The 16,171-nt window shown below is 47.6% G+C and overlaps 1 protein-coding gene across 5 annotated transcripts in view; it reads right to left on the bottom strand.

Annotated features, from left to right (window-relative positions):
* Ifnar2 (interferon alpha and beta receptor subunit 2) overlaps nt 1-14,025 on the bottom strand; it is a 31,788-nt gene extending 17,763 nt beyond the window's left edge. For 2 of the 5 annotated variants that reach the window (XR_003844897.1, XM_029544725.1), the window contains exons 1-4: nt 13,777-14,025; nt 3,862-3,954; nt 2,758-2,799; nt 1,663-1,786 (exon numbers count right to left, since the gene is read on the bottom strand). Coding sequence is in view for 4 of the 5 variants with exons in the window: in XM_029544725.1 (XP_029400585.1) it covers nt 1,663-1,786; nt 2,758-2,799; nt 3,862-3,916 (221 nt within the window). In the remaining variant the exon portion in view is untranslated. Of the gene's footprint in view, nt 1-1,662; nt 1,787-2,757; nt 2,800-3,861; nt 3,955-5,653; nt 5,758-13,776 lie in introns of all 5 variants that reach the window. The other 3 variants (XM_029544724.1, XM_029544723.1, XM_021209569.2) reach the window with 3 other exon arrangements.
* Nucleotides 14,026-16,171: the final 2,146 nt, after the last annotated feature.

The raw sequence follows: 16,171 nt of genomic DNA, 5'->3' as shown, positions 1-16,171 counted from the left end.
AGGAAGGAAGAAAGGAAGGAAGGAAGGAACTCTGGGCTTGGGCTTTTCTGGGCCTAGGCCCCAGACTTCCCTCTCTAGGATAATTAGTAGCACTTTCTTTGAGATGTGTCTCTGGCTGAAGGTCATACAGTCTTACATCTTAAGTCAGAGCTGTGTTCATGTAGGGACATCAGGGACAGCTGATTCACCAAGCTTGGGGAAGTAGGGGAGCGTGCTGGTTAGTTCCAGCTGTCAACAGCAGATGGGAGAGAACCCAGGCTTGAAGAGTTATCTCGATGGAGTTCGTCTGTGGGCGTGTCTGAGGGGACTATCTCCATGGTTAACTGAGGTCAGAAGGCTCGCCCTGAGGGTGGCTGGCAGCATTCTGTGGGTTGGGCACTGGACTGTGTAAGGCCGGAAAGCTAGCTGGGTGGTTTGCTTGACCTGAGCAGGCAAGGGAGCCAGGCATGTATCCTCCCTCTGCCCAGGGATACCTTGAGTTCCCTTGACAACAGACTGGGATCTGGAACCATAATCCAAACCAACCACCCTTTGCTTCCCAAGTTCCTTTGGGCCAGAGTATTTTATCATAACCACAGGGATGAAACCAGATCGGGGAAGCTAACGATATGTGTGATCATCAAGCAGAGGGGACATGAGTCTTGGCAGAAGGAAGGCAAAGTCACAAGACATGCTTGCTCTCTCCTGGCCGGTGTAACAGTTGGAGGTACGATATTTAATAGAAAAGATTGTTTTGGGCCAGGGCTACAGGGCTACAGGGCTTACATCATAGATACACTCTCTCCAAAGAGCTACTGAGAAAAGCAAGGGCTTCGGAAAGCGGCTGTTGTTTGTGGGCAGAGGAGGGCCAAGGTGGTGTCTGCCAATTCCATCCTTATCCCCGTAGCAATGTGTAGGCAGAGACAAAATCTCTGGGCTAAATATTAAGCAGCCCAGTGATCTAATGGCTTTGGACCCAAGCTTGCCAAGTTGGGCTTTCTGTAGTATACCTTCTCTCCACAAGTAAAGAAATAGGGACGTAAACCATCAATAAGGTCACGAGACCTAGAACCTAACGGGACTTTTAAACTCTAGAGTGACCGAGGAGGAGACACTGTGCAAACTGCAAACTGTAAACGGCCAGGGTTTGGCTTATAAACACAAGCGTGGCTCCTGCCCCAATAGCTTTGGGCTACAGAAGAATTTAAATTAATTAGGAAAGGATAGGTGTTTTGACTTTGGCATTTTATGAATTAGAAAACAAAAAAACAAAGCAAACAAACAAACAAACAAACAAGACAGAGAACTGGAAAGATGGCTGGCCAGATAACCTAGCAAAAGTCTGAAGCCCAGTGAGAGAGACTGTGTCAAAAAATAAGGCAGAGTGATTGAGGAACATCCAGTGTCAACCTCTGGCCTCTGTGTACGTGTGTGCGCGCACACACACACACACATGCACACACGCACGCGCACACACACGCACACACGTGTGCACACACACACACACACACAGCTCCCCAAAACATGTAAGTTAACCTAAAACGTTCTGGGACAGGAAGTATGTCTATCAAGGGGAGAAACCATGTAATAGGAAAGAAGGTAACAAATTCAGTAAGAGAGAGAGAAAGAGAGAGAGAGAGAGAGAGAGAGAGAGAGAAATGAACAAAGGCCACGCCAACTGACCTCATGACCGTGTACCAGAGTGTGAAGTTAGCGGGTGGGCTGGACTTGTTTTCTAATTCCCAGGATAAAATTAGCCGGAAATTCCGTATTGTCATATTTATAGTGCAAGGTTCATCTGGATACCCTAGAAAGAGCAGGAGGCAGGATGAGAAGAAACCATGAGCTTTGGATCTAGGGTTGCTCTCTCCCTTAGGAGCTCAGCCGCACACGGCTCACTGGCAAGCCCTAGTGGAAGCATTCTGGCATCTAGACCATGCAGGAAGCCCACTGGACATGGGAAGTGAAGCAATTCAGTTATTAGTGGCAACTTATTGTCAGGGCAGGAAAGCTAACAAACGGGAACTCAGCACCCTGTAAACACAGGACAAAGGGCTTCTCCGAACTGTTATAGTTCATGGAGTCAAAATAATCAAGCTCACTCTGGACCAGGGGTGCTCTTCCACACTCCTGTTCCTTCCTCTTCTCTTAACTGGCCCAGTAAACTGCTGTGTCACCTACTCCTCTACCCCTCCCTTCCCCTCCCTCCCCCTCCCTCTCTCTCTCTCTTCCTCCTGGACTGTCCCTCTTTCTCTCTCACCCCCCACACTCTCCCCTTTTCTCTCTCCCTCCCTCCTGAGGTCTCTCCCCACTCTCCTTCCCTCCCCATCCCCCCTCCTTCCCATCCTCGATCTCAAATCCCCACTGCATTTTTTATTTCCCTGATCACACAAAGGAGAACAAATTTCAGTTAAAGAAATTTATTTTCCTTTACCTGAAACTAATCTGTAGATTAGAAATTAAAGGGAAATGAGTCTGGACCATGTTCTGTTTTCCTCAGTCTTTTCTTAGTGAGATTAAAAGCTTCAGGATGCCTTTAAGAGCTCCTCCTAATGATCACTAGTGCTTTTTTTGTTTTTAGTTTTTGCTTTTTTCCCCACCTTATGATAGTTTAGGGCACAAATAATGAAAAGCACCCTTAGCTCCTCTACCTAGAAAGGATTCCAATAAACTGGCCAGCATATCTGGGGTCAGAAACCAACCCCCCCCCCTTCCTGCCTGTTAGCCAGACGCTTTGACCCTTACATTAAATTTAGTCAAGCTCAGAACAATTCTTACCATCAAAGGCCGACGGTGAGATAGTCTCTAGGCTCTCACACACTAGGAGGAAGCACAACAGATTACAACGAGGCTTGCTCTGGGCCCAGACTGTCAGCGTTACTCCAAATGCAAGACTCTACGGCATGTGCTACTTAGTGTTGAGATTTTCTTGTGCTAACAAAATCCTGTGGAAGTATGGATGCTCTTGGCTAATGTGGTATGGCCGTCACGCGTGCCATGTGCCTAATGTGGTATGGCTGACACGCATGCTGTGTGCCGTCTGAAGGTGGCAATTGGGGCAGATGTAAAGTGAGGCCGCCAGGACTTGACACAAACAACAGGGGTTGGAAGGGTTGAGGGAGTGTCCGAGAAGTGGCTGTCTATATGACATATTTCTCCCCACAAGAGTGGCAGATGAAGCGAGGGTATTTGTGATTGGAATTAGTGAGTGTCGTCCCTTAGAGTAGGTGTGGGTGAGAGGAGTCATTCGTTTCCTGATCTTACAGTGACTGACAGGGAGTGGGGTTCCTGGTTTTTTTTAGAAGGTGGAAACCACAGACGGGACACATTATCCATTGATACCTACACTGAGACATTTGTCACACTCCTGGATCCCCCAGGGACAATGTATGGGAGAGATGACATTGTGGAATTCAAACAGTTCAGAGGAAGGAACAGAAAGGACTTGAAGAAACGCGGCTGTAGAAAAGATAAGGGCTAAAAAGAAAGGAAGCAGAGAAATCAACGTCTAGGAATGGATTTTCAAGTTAGTTTATATGGGAAGAGATAAAGGGATGGCCACCTTCTAAACGCCACCACCATGGGGGTGAGATTCAGGGTATGCAGAGCCGCAACCCTTTGAATTATAAACAAGGTCGTTTCCTGAATATGGCTGTAGCCTATTTTATTCTGGCTTAGCTAAAATGAAGGGGCAGACCCCCGTGGCATGCCTGACACTGGCCCCCATGGAGTGCCTGACGCTGACCCGCATGGCCTGGCCATGCTGATCTGGGTCCTCCAGATCTGGACATCAGTGTGCTGCTCCACGCCAGGGCTCTCTGTGATGACAGACAGGAACACAGGCTTTTTCCTCTAAGGGCTGTGCTGAGAAGTGGCACTTACCCACAAGACACAAGCAGAGGAAACCAACAGCAGAGATGGCGCACCGTGAACGCATCCTGCTCAGGTTTTAAGTCCTTTTTTCTGCTCTCACACCTGAAAGAGATCAATATTGAGGTGGTCAAACCCCGGAAGTACCCAATTATATTGTAATATACATGATAGACACATATTTAGCTGCAGATGTGGCCCTGTGGTAGCCCTGGATTGGTTAGGATTAGGGTTAAACTTGTGTGAGCTTACTGTGAGTGTGCACAAGCAGAGAGGTGGGGGGAAGGGTCACACATTCAAGGTCATCCTCGGCTACATAGCGAGTTTGAAGCTAGCCTAGAGGAGCCACCCATCTTTAAAAATAAATTAAAAAGTAGCCAAATTCCGGTTTCAGTCCTTCCTTGATCTTTGCTCAGGTCGCCTGCTCTCTGCTGTGGTGTCAATCCCTAGTTAAGACGACTTTAAAAAAAAAAAAAAAAGCTTAAATTTTGAACAGGCAATAGGCATTTGGTTAATTTCATTATTAAATAATTAAATCTTAAAAATTAACTGTGTCTCTGTGTGAGAATGTGTGCGTGCGCGTTGCTGCCTGTGGAGGCGGCTTCAGCAGTCGAAGAAGTCATAGGCAATTATGGCCATCCTACATCGCTGTGGAGACATGAATCCTCCATGAAAGTAAAGACCTCAGCTTCTGAGCCATCTCTCCATTGTGGTTGTGTGACACAGGCTACACAGCCCAGGCTGGCTCGAACCTGAGAGAGCCTCCTGCCTCAGCTTCCCAAATGCTAGGACTACAGACAGACACCACCATTCTGGTCAAACATATTTCCCTTTTCTTTCAGACAAGCGGTAGACTATACAGCCCCATTCTATCTAATTTTTCTTTGCCTAATAAATTTGAGAAGCCTTCCAACCAAAGACAATTTTCTTGCTTTTTGACATAGTTGCAGAGCATGACTCTATGGACCTGAGACCACTTCCGACAATACGGTAGCCACCCCTGACTCTGCCGTGTCTTCCCCGCCATGACGGATTACACTCGCTCAAACTGTGGGCCAGCTAACTCTCCCCTTGGAACTGCTTCTGGTCCGGTATTTGGTTACAACAGGGGACAAGGTAACTCATACAGAAAACTTGCAACAAGTGCAGCCTCCACTGTTACAAACTTGACCGTGTGGTTCCTCAGTCTTGGGAATGGTTTTCGGGAGGAATGTGGAAGATTTTGGAGCTGTTGGTTATAGAAGCTTTTAAGTGCCTATGAAGTGCTTAAAGCTTTAAAGACCAAAAATGTTCTCAGACATACAAGCAGTAAAGACTGTCCTCTATAACTTCATAGAGGAATAAGAACTCTGTTGGGAAGTTGGCTAGAGGTCATTTGTGCTATTATCGGGCAAAGAATCTGCCTGTGTCCTGAGAAACTGAGCAGGCTGGGAGGGAAGTAACATTAATTTGTATGGAGAAGGACATCTTAATTAAAGATTAAGTGCAGGCTGTCATGGCTGCTCGTCACAACCTTATCCATGTCTATGGTGAGAGAGAACTGTGAGGTAGAAACACAGGAACAACATGCAGTCTGGCAAGGAAGGGAGTGGATTTAAAGTTGCTTGCAGGCAAGGGGGATGTGGTTGAAGCATTGGTAACTGTTACAGATGCTGGGATACTAAAGAGAAACCAGGGACTTGGCACTAGGACGGTAAGAAAGTCATCTGGCTGATTAGATGCCACCCATTGAGAGTTCCAGGTGAACAATACCTTTCATATGAAAAGAAAGCAACTGAAGAGATAGAAGACAATGGGTACCCACCTCCCCCACTGGAAAACCTCTGAGCAGAACAGCAGCTGCCATCCAGGGAGGCCAGGCTACTTCTCAAATTGACAGCAGAATCTCGGTGTTCTGTGTGATGCTGGCTTTGCAGGAATGCAAGACACAAGAGCAAGTAGATTAAGAATGTTACACCAATGTTTCAGAAAGTTTCTGAGAAGGCGTAACATGTATTTCTTGCATAGGCTGTGTGTAAAGCTTTGCATGTAAATCCCACATTGCAGTGGAGACCCTAGGTTATCAGAGATGTCAAAGCGGGGGATGTTCACCAAGGAAAGCTGCAGGGAGCAATCTGGGGCTGGTCCAAGGGTAAGGGCACCTGCATCACAGCAGACCTGGAGAGACAGGGCTATTCAAGACTGTTAGTGTTCAAATGATGTCACCAAGGGTCTTGGATGCCAGGATTCTTTTTCTGTCAAAGCTTTATTCCGTCCCTATTGTTCTTTCTCCCTTTTTTGGCAGAGACTTTTTTTTTAAGTATGAGGGAACCTGGCCCTTCCTGATATAAATCTTTTTTTTTTTCTTGTGAGCTCTCTGCCTGCCTTTTGATTGATTACTTGTGCTGGTGTGTGTGTGTGTGTGTGTGTGTGTGTGTGTGTGTGTGTGTGTAAACCACTTGGAATTTTCTGAGTTTTACTCTTCCATATGAAAAAGTACAATTGTCCCTCCTTATCTGGGGATTCTGCATTAGTGTCTTAGACAAGCTTTGTACGGGATTTTGTATGGAAACAAAAGAATGGTACCTGTATTGACTTGGTATAGGTGATTGTTTTCATTTTCATTAGTTCCTAAATGATACAATATAACTGTTTACATATTATTTGTATTAAATTAGGTATTTCCTGCAATTTGGACATGATTTAAATATACAACCAGACAGACAATAAATTAGGCAACAACTCTTGTTTTCTTCGGAAGAGCTACTTGTATATTCTACGCTGGTCTTGAACTTGCTCTGTAACAGAGAATGACCTTGAGTTTCTGGTCCTCTCCCTCTATTTCATAAGAAGTCGGCCATTGAATCAGGTTTGATGTGGTGCTGGGGGTACACCCTAAACCCATGTGTGACAGACAGGCATTTCACCACTCCAGACAGAACTCCAGTCCCGATCTCATGTAGATCGAGCTGGCTTTGAATTTGGAGTGATCCTCTTGCCTACCTACTTCGTGAACGCTGGAATGATAGCTGTACACCACCTCGCCCGGGGAGCATGGGTTATATGCAGACACGACATCTTATACAAGGGGTTTGAGCATCCTCAGAGCTTGAAATCCTAAGAGACTCTAAACCCAAAAGTTATCAAGGCGTGACTATTTATTCTCTCAGCTCCTGGGGTTTGCGCTTTTAGAAGGTATCCCCATTCCAAGGTGAGATAGGGATTCATAAGTGATTCTTTGCCGCCCCCCCCCCAATAAAACCATTTGAGACAGAAATAAAAAAGGAAAAGGACCCGGAAATGGCTGGCTCAGCTTAAGCTATAAACTTAAGAGTTTATAATTTACTTTAGAATTCCCCTTGACTGCATGGTGGCAGTTCCCATCCATGGAATCTTCGAGAGATATTTGAGGGATTCCAGGTTAAAGCTCACATTCCTTCTGCAGAGACAGCCAGCCAATCACCTTCCCCACAACTTACCTGATAACCGCGCTTTCCCGAGGAAGCGCCTTCTGGGCTAGCCTTGTGACATGTGTTGTCATCTCCTGCCACTGTGCCACAGAGAGAGGCTTCAGGGCTAGAAACCTGCCTGGACACAGGCACACCTGCATGGTCACATGTGAGATAGCTCACTCATATCCCAGCACCTGTCCTGAACCCTTGGGCCTCTGCTTTTCTTCTATAGTGAGAGACCTTTGTTTTCATGATGTATTGGCAGGAAGCCTCACTTGCTTCAGTAGTGGGAGCACGGACACACACTCTCTCTCACACACACACACACATCATCATACACACACACACTCACTCACACATATACTCACACACACTCATATACACCCACCCACCCACACCCACCCACATACACACATATACACACACACTCACATACTCATACACACACTCACACACACTCATATACACACTCGCACACATACACACATATACACACACATAAACTCACACACACACTCATATACATACATACACACACACTCATACACACACACAGTCATACACACACTCACTCATACACACACACACACACACACACACACACACACACACACACCACTCTTCTCCTCTAGGCCAAGAATATTTCCTCCCCTTGTTTTGTTCCAGGCAAAATGAGGCTCCATTGCACACAAGACGTCTTCTAACTAAATTCTTGTTTGTTGAATCTAGTTTCCAGTTTTGGAGTCCTGCCTGAATTCTTAACAGAGACCCTTAAAAGTCTCCCTGACCCCAAACAGCTCTGTCTTCCTAAAACAGAGCTCTTATTGTCTCTGGAGTCAGGCCTTTCAGTCTCAGGGCCTTGTGTAGTGAACAACTTATTTTCACGTTCTTCTGTCCCAAAATTCCCAAGTTATCTTTGACTCTGGTTTGTTAACATCTTCTGCTGGGACGGTGGCACATCCTGGGCTCAAAACGCTAGCTCAGATATGGGCTGCTTTCTTTTCCCCAGCGAGATGGGCTAACCAGGACTCATGAATGCTGTGGTACCATGGTTGGGTACCAACTAGGTCACACCAGCAGAATCTCATTGTGCCACTAAAGCCCTTCTGGTGCATGTGCTGGGTGGTCAGGACTGGGTGCTTCAGCCCTGCATTGTACTGGGACCACTGGTTCTTATAATGGGAAACTGGCTGGAGTTCGGGGCTGGTGGGAACAAGTCTGTAATCCCTGCCCCGCGCCCCGCACCCAGGCACTAGCAGATTGGAACAGAGGTTTATAGACACTTAGACTGTGGACAGTATGCTACAGGATGGGCGGGTTCTTAGAAAAGGGAGGTGGGGGTGGGGCGATCCTCTTGGCATCTTTGGACAAGGAAAATATCAAAAAAGGTCACCAAGAGACCAAGCATTCTTCTCCAGACCTTGAAGATTTCCCCAACAGACGTCAAGTTGCTACCCAGATTCAGATATTAATTTTGTCAGTAACTTAATCTTCTGGAACAAACCGTTTTCAGGAGTCTAAGAATAGCTTTTAAGGTTTCAGAAATACTGGAATGACAGGTTTTCACCTCTTTTGCTTTTTTGTTTATGTGTGTGTTGTTGCTTTTTTTTTTTCCTTGTAGTTTTGGTTTGGGCGTTTGTGTGTCCAGGTTTGTGTGCGCAGGCATGTGGAGGCCAGAGGTCGATGTTAAATGTCTTCACCCATCACCTTTCACCTTATTTGTTTATTTTTAGTAAAGCGACAAGAAATTTCATTTAAAGAGACAAGACAGTTTTCACAGGAGTGGGGGGCTCCTAGAGCTTCAAACGTCCGAGGGCGGCCACAGCTAATTTTTTGAGGCAGGGTCTCTTACTGAATCTGGAACCCACAGACTGGACTGCACTGGCCATCCAGAAGGACCCAAGGATCCTCCTGTATCATCCACTCCAGAGCTGGGATTACAGGCGAGTGTTACCCCTCCCCAGATTTTTTTACGGGGAGGGGGTGGGGCTAAGGGATTGAACATGTGACCTGCTTGCGTAGCAAGCATTTTACCCGCTGAGCCACCTCCCCAGCCTGAATTTTTGCTATTTGCCCTGAACATTTTGACTGAGGACCAGCTTGGTTTGTGTCAGTTTCCGGCTGCCAGGCCCTCCTCCCCCATGCTTGGTTACAAGAGCTTCCCTGACCCCGGGGGCCCCACAAAGTCTTCTTCCGGCTTCTAAGCCCCTAAGTTCCTGAGCACCCACATGGTGGCTCACAACCATCTGTAGCTCCAGTTCTAGGGACTCTGATGACTTCTTCTGGCCATGACTGTCACTAACCATGCACACAGTGCAACACATACATTCAGGCAAAACACTCACACATAAATAAAATAAATCTAATTTTTTAAAAAATTTAAATATATTTATCTTGTCATCTCTCATTCTTTAACACCAGGTATACAGGATCAAACCTAGGAGGCCTCACACGCATTAGGCGAGAGAGAGAGAGAGAGAGAGAGAGAGAGAGAGAGAGAGAGAGAGAGAGAGCCCGGCTCTTTTACTTTAAAGACCCCTTGTGAGCCTCCTGTCCTATCCTGTCTCCCACTCCACAGAACTATACTTGGATAGCTTCCATTGCAGCTGCTGTACTGTGGTGCACTGAAACCTTAAACTGCTTTTCCTATAACTCAATGGATTCTGCTTTGTCAGGAGGAGCTCATTCTACAGTCGGTCAGGGGATACGGTCAGGGTCAGCAAGAACTCAAGTAAGGCCTGTGCCAAAACCCTGGGCTTGCTTTCTCCACAGAGACTCTGGTGTCTGGTACTGCTCACTGCCTGTAGGGGAGAGGAGAGTGGAGTCAACCATTTTTCTTGGATTGCTCCCCAACCGTGGCAGATACTTAGAGCGCCGTCCCCTCTCGAGGGCCTCTGCTCACATAAAGGCCTGCTGCTTCTCTGAGAAAAAGATAAGGCCACGCTTGGCCATTCACTTCTTTCCTGATGACTACAAAACATGCTCAAGACTTCTGTGGACCTGTAGAACAGTTTCTAATGCTCGGAGCACAGTTAAAATTTAAAAGGCACTTTAAAAGAATCTCAGAATTGAAAATGAATGAAAAAAATAAAGGCAAGGTTTAAGGTTATGCAGCCTGTAGACGGGCTTCGAGGCTGGCCACTGGGTGCATCTTCCTGTTGGAACACTTTCCAATGGTTTGCGCCCCTTCCTGCACCCCATCCCCACCCAGAGTTCTGGTCCTTTGCCTCAAACGCCCTCTCCTCTGCCTCGCTGTTGGTACAGCAGCCAGTCTCCTCTCTGAAGGACGTGCTTTCCACCAGTTCCTCCCTGAATTGCATACACTCTCTGTTGCTGTTTGCTTCTTTGGAGGTAGCCTCTTACTATGTAGCCCCAGATGGCATGGGATAACCCGCGATCATCCATGATAACCTAGACTGGCCTTGAACTCACATAAATCCCCTTTTCTCTGGTACCTCAGCCCAGGGATTAAAGGCTTAATTCTTTGAGAATTCCAAAAGAAAGAGATTCTAGTTTCATTCTTTGTGTGCACGTGTGTGGGACTGGATGTATGTCTGGGTGTGTGTCCCTAGACACAAGTAAGCTAAGGCCAGACACAGGTAGAGTCAGCAGTCTTTCCTCTATAACTTCCCGCCTGTTCTGGAGACCAGGCCTCAGGCTGAACCCGGAGCTTACTGTTAAGGTTCAGCTAGCTAGCCAGAGGGCTGCTGGGATCCACCTGTTGTCACTGTCCAGGGCTGGGGTTAAAGGTTTGCATGGCTATGGCTTGTATGTGGGGACTGGGGATTTGAACTCAGGTCCTCTCTTTTTTTTTTTTCAGAACTAAGGCTCTAAACCACCTCTCCAGCCCCCACTATACTTTAAAGATACCTCAAGGAACTGGACAGTGATCTTTGAATATCCCTTGGGGGTTGATTCCAGGAGCCTTACCCCCAGAATCAAGGGTCCTCAAGTCCATTATAAAAGTGGCAGGGTATCTGGACAGAATATACATCCTCTCTCGTAAAGTAAATCGCCACCATCTTACTTAGGATACTCTGTACAATGGGACTAGCTCTTATACCATGTCTTAGCCACTGTTCTATTGCTGTGAAGAGGCACCATGACCAAGACAACTCTTATATAAAGGAAACATTTCACTGGGGTCTTGATTATACTTTCAGAGGTTTAGTCAGTCCATTCCCATCATGGCGGGGAACATGGCTGCATGCAGGCAGGTGCTGGAGCAGAAGCTGAGATCTACATCCTGATATCCTCATCCACAGGCGGGGGGGGGGGGCTCTGGACCTGGAGCGGGCTTTTGAAACCTCAAAGCCCACCCCCAGTGACACAAGTCCTCTAATAATACCACACCTCCTAATCCTTCCCTGACAGCTCATCAACTGGGTAGTGGGCGTGAACTATCCAGCCAATTATGGTCAATCTCATTCAAACCACTACACACTGTGTGTGTGTGTGTGTGTGTGTGTGTGTGTGTGTGTGTGTAGTGGTATAAAAACAGGTCATACATGATCAGTATGGACCCTGGCGCAGCCTGCAGTCATGATGGCTATACCTAAGAAAGGTGGACAAAACACAGGCTCTGTGCCAGCACACCTCTGATTTCATGAATGATAGAATACACTTTAGACATTTCTGGAACCAGACATGGCAGCATGAACAAACAACTCTTCTCGCCTGGTTACCCGTTTTCAAGTACTTCTTAAAATCAGTGCATTTTAATTTGGGTGGACAGGTTAGATTAAAATAAGAAGGCCAGTAATCAAAGAATATATTTGTGTCACCGACTCTTCAACAGTGTGAATGTCTAGAGATGTGACAGGAAAATGAGTCCACCGAGGCTTTGCGTGGACAGGTAGGAGTAACAGAGAACTCATCTGGGGACTTGGGAGTGGTCTAATTTTTTTTCCTTTTCTTTGTTTGAGATAACATCTCACTAGGCAGCTTACTCCTGCCTCTAACACAAAATCCTTTTGCCTCAGTCCCTTGGGTTTTAAGTGAGATTACGGGTTACACGGTAGATGGAGGTGTGCATGCTTTATGTCTGGTCTGGGGCTGTAGCTCTGCAGCTGACTGTTATTTTTTATCTGATATGGTTGCACCACCACCACTGTCCCAACAACAACAAAAAGCAGTTCCACTTCTAAAACAGTACCTCTTAGGCGATGGTCTTCCTAGATTTGTTTTAGACACATTGTTGAGGAACTCAAACCAAACCTCAGAGAGGTCTTTAACTTAGCATTAACTATTTAACTAAAACTTGCAGCCCTGAGAATCCAAGCCAGGAAATCCAAGAATACGAGGAAGGGATGCTACACCTTCAGCTTTAAATGTTCAAACAAATGCAGGGGGGAAAAAAACTTTAGAATAGTCACATCCGGGATTTTCTTATTACGACTTAAATTTGAAAAACCACTTTTGAACACTGATGAACCACATTAGCCACCCCCAAGTCGCTAGTGTGTTGGTGAATTCGATGAAGCCATATTTGGTGTGACCTCTGTTACCCCAGTACCAGACCCCACCTCATTACTCTCCCAAGGCTACACAGAAGGACTGACAGGAGACACTGGGGCAGACTCAGTCTCTGGTCCCAATCTCAGCACCTTTCTTAGATGATACTTGGGCTATTTCCTAAGATCTCTTGTCACACAAAACAGGGACATCAAACAAACATCAAAACACAGAAGTTCATAGGTTGTTAAAAGTTTTCCAATAAAGCCATGTTAACCAAATAAATGGGTCAATGGGGCCAACGATTTACCGCATGCACTATTGGCTGGCTTGGAATAGAAATGCAAGCTACCAATAAACTCAGTGCCTTTCCTGTATCTCATCCCTGCCTATCTTCTGCGGGCCACGACCCCTGTCTCCCGACCTCCCACTTTACCGGGGGTGCATCTATCAGGATGCAGGACACTCCAGAGCCTGTTAACCTTCAGTGACCTCGCATGAACAAATGATCCTGGGACTTAGGTTTTGGGCGAGCAGTGTGTGTGTGTGTGTGTGTGTGTGTGTGTGTGTGTGTGTGTGTAGGGGGAGGGGTTTCAGGACGCAGAACAGGACCCAGAGGCTGGATATGATAGCTAGCCTGGCAAGGCGGAGTGGATCCTGAGGAATGTGGACCCCCTAGGATCTGGCAGTGGCTCGGGCTGAGGTACCCCATGCACCCTCGGTGAGGCGACGCGGGTGGGGTGAAGGCAGATGGGGAGCCCACAAAAACCCAGAGTTCACCAAAGGAACGGTATAAAGGAAGGCGCCTATGTGGGGGCCACGGGGGGTCCCAGACACAGCCCGTGGGTCGCGGGGTCGCAGGAGCTAGAGTCCTCAGAATCTCCACGGAAGAAAGGCAGGAAGAGGCGGAGTCCCGAAGAGGAGAATTGAAAAGGGGGATTCCGGGAACTGGCAGCGGGGAGGCGGCCCAGTCCTACAGTCCGCGAGGCAAGCGGCACCCACTCACGTCCCCGCAGTCCCCGCAGTCCCCGCAGTCCAGTACCTGAACCGCCGGGTCTCGTGGATTCCCCCTCTGCGATGTCCTGGGGCCACCTCCGAGCTGCTCTGGGCACCAGGCGCAGCTGCGCGCGGCTGGCGAGCAGTGGAGGCAGGCGGGAGCCGAGCCAGGCCGAAAGCGGGAGGGACGGCGGCGTGGTGGCCGGTGCTCCGCGACCCGAAGAGTCTCCGTTTGCAGCCAGGTTTCCCCTGGTCTGAGGCTAGACCACGCAGGCGCCCGGAGGCCAAGGGTTCCCAGCCGCGGGGTCCGCGATGAACAGAGAAGGAGGCGAGAGGCGGGGCCCGGGCGGAGCCGGCGACAAACGGACACTTTCGCGTCCATTAAGACCCCACCCACTTCAAGTACAGTCCAGGGAGCCAGAGTTAATGGATTGGGGTTGTTGTGTTTATCGCGGCCTCCTCAGAGGACTAGGTAGCTCCTGATCCCTAGAACTAACTGGATACGAATGGGTTGGTTGCCTCTCCTGGTAATGCGGGTGTGTACTCTCTTCTTCCAGGAAGGCCACGGCAGGAGGATCTCGAATTCAATACCTATCTGGGATACAGAGCAAAATCAAGGCCAGCCTGGGCAATATAGAGACACCCTGACTCAAAATACAAAGGAAGAGGGGTCTGGTCAGAACTGAGTGTCAGAACGCTTGTCAATCATGCTTCCCTCTCCCCACTTCCCTCCCTGCCCTCCCTCTTCTCTCCCACTCTCATCTTGTGCTTAAGTGTCTTTAAGCTCCTCTGATTATAATTTTCCACTCAGGACACAAACAAAAATTATAAATACTATAACTCATTGCCTGCTTCTTCTTGGGTCTTCGCTTACTATTCCCCAGTGCCCTCCCTCAAGACCAAACGATTTTAGAGAAAGGAGAAGCAATCCTTCCTTACCTACTTAGGAACTGACATCCCTTGTCTTCCGAAATGGAATATGTGGGACTCTTCAGTAGTGTATGCACAGTCTAAGTATGAACATCGCCAAGGTGGAAACGCTAATGGAAGTCTGTAAGAGGAGCTGTGGCAATGCCTACCTGGGTCTGGAGTCTCACTCTCAGATCTCTGAGGGAAGAGAAGGGGAGGTAGTTCACAGTCTATGTAAAGGGATTTTCTTTCCGTTAAAAAGTGTGTGTGTGTGTGTGTGTGTGTGTGTGTGTGTTTCCCCCATCTTTAAAGACAAGATCTCTGTGTATCCAGCTGGCCTGAAACTTAAGATCTCCCTGCCCCACCCACCAAATGCTGGAATCACCGTTCTAGAGCCACCGTATGCGGTTTAAGAGAACAGTTTCATCTACCAGGACTGACAGTGGCTGAGTCCCTCTTCCTGGGCTGATCGTGAAGAGGTTTCTACCGCTTATGTCACCCTGGCAGGATTCCTACCAGTCTCATAAATCTGAAAGGCTCTTACCTGGGACCCTGGTTCTCTACAAAAGACGTTCAGTGCTGAAACAGTTTCAGCCACAGTTTCAAAGAAGTTGTAGAAGTAGCCCGAGCAAGTGGGGCAAAGATGATACAAAACTGTGTTCTGCGTGCCCCTTTTATATAAAGGTGCACATTAAAAACAGACATGTTTCAGAAGACGTGTGGAATTGGAAATCATTATGCTCAGCAAAATATACCAAACTTAGATCAATAATATTGGTCTGGTTTTGTCATATGTGGAGTTTGGAATTAAATATATGCAAATTTACATACAGGCAATGAAAGCAGACAGAAGGCATGAAAGTAGAGGAGGAGGTCCAAGGGGGGGGGGAAACAGAGAGGACATCAGACATTCATGTCATGAAGGCAGAATCCAGGGGTACTGTACTTGGGAGGAAGAAGGGAACAGCAAGAGGGGGAAGGGGTGACCATGGAGGAATGAAGGCACAGGAACAAAGTATAATGGGGCGAACACCACACACACACACACACACACACACACACACACACACACACACCACACACAGGATTGTTGAAATTTCTATTTATGCCCTTGTGGAAAAATTATCATTGTCCTAATCATTAAAAACAAAACCCAACTGATCACGGGCTCCCCAATAGAAGAGTTGGAGAAAGGACTGAAGGAGCTGAGGGTCTTGCAACCCCATAGGAAGAATAACAATATCAACAAACCAGACCCCACCCCACCCCCCAGAGCTCCCAGGGACTAAACCACCAAGGAGTATACATGGAGGGACCCATGACTCCAGCCTCATATATAGCAGAGGATGGGCTTGTCAGGCATCAGTGGGAGAAGAAACCCTTGGTCCTGTGAAGGCACGATGCCCCCGTGTAGGTGAATGCCAGGTAGGGAGGCGGGAGTGGGTGGGTGGGGGAGCACCCTCATAGAAGCAGGGAGATGGGGAATGGGATAAGGGGTTGGGGTGGGTGGGAAAGGGGATAACATTTGAAAT

Source organism: Mus pahari, chromosome 12 (genome assembly GCF_900095145.1).
Source record: "Mus pahari chromosome 12, PAHARI_EIJ_v1.1, whole genome shotgun sequence".
NCBI classification, from domain to species: Eukaryota; Metazoa; Chordata; class Mammalia; order Rodentia; family Muridae; genus Mus; species Mus pahari.
This window is presented reverse-complemented; position numbering and strand designations above follow the sequence as displayed.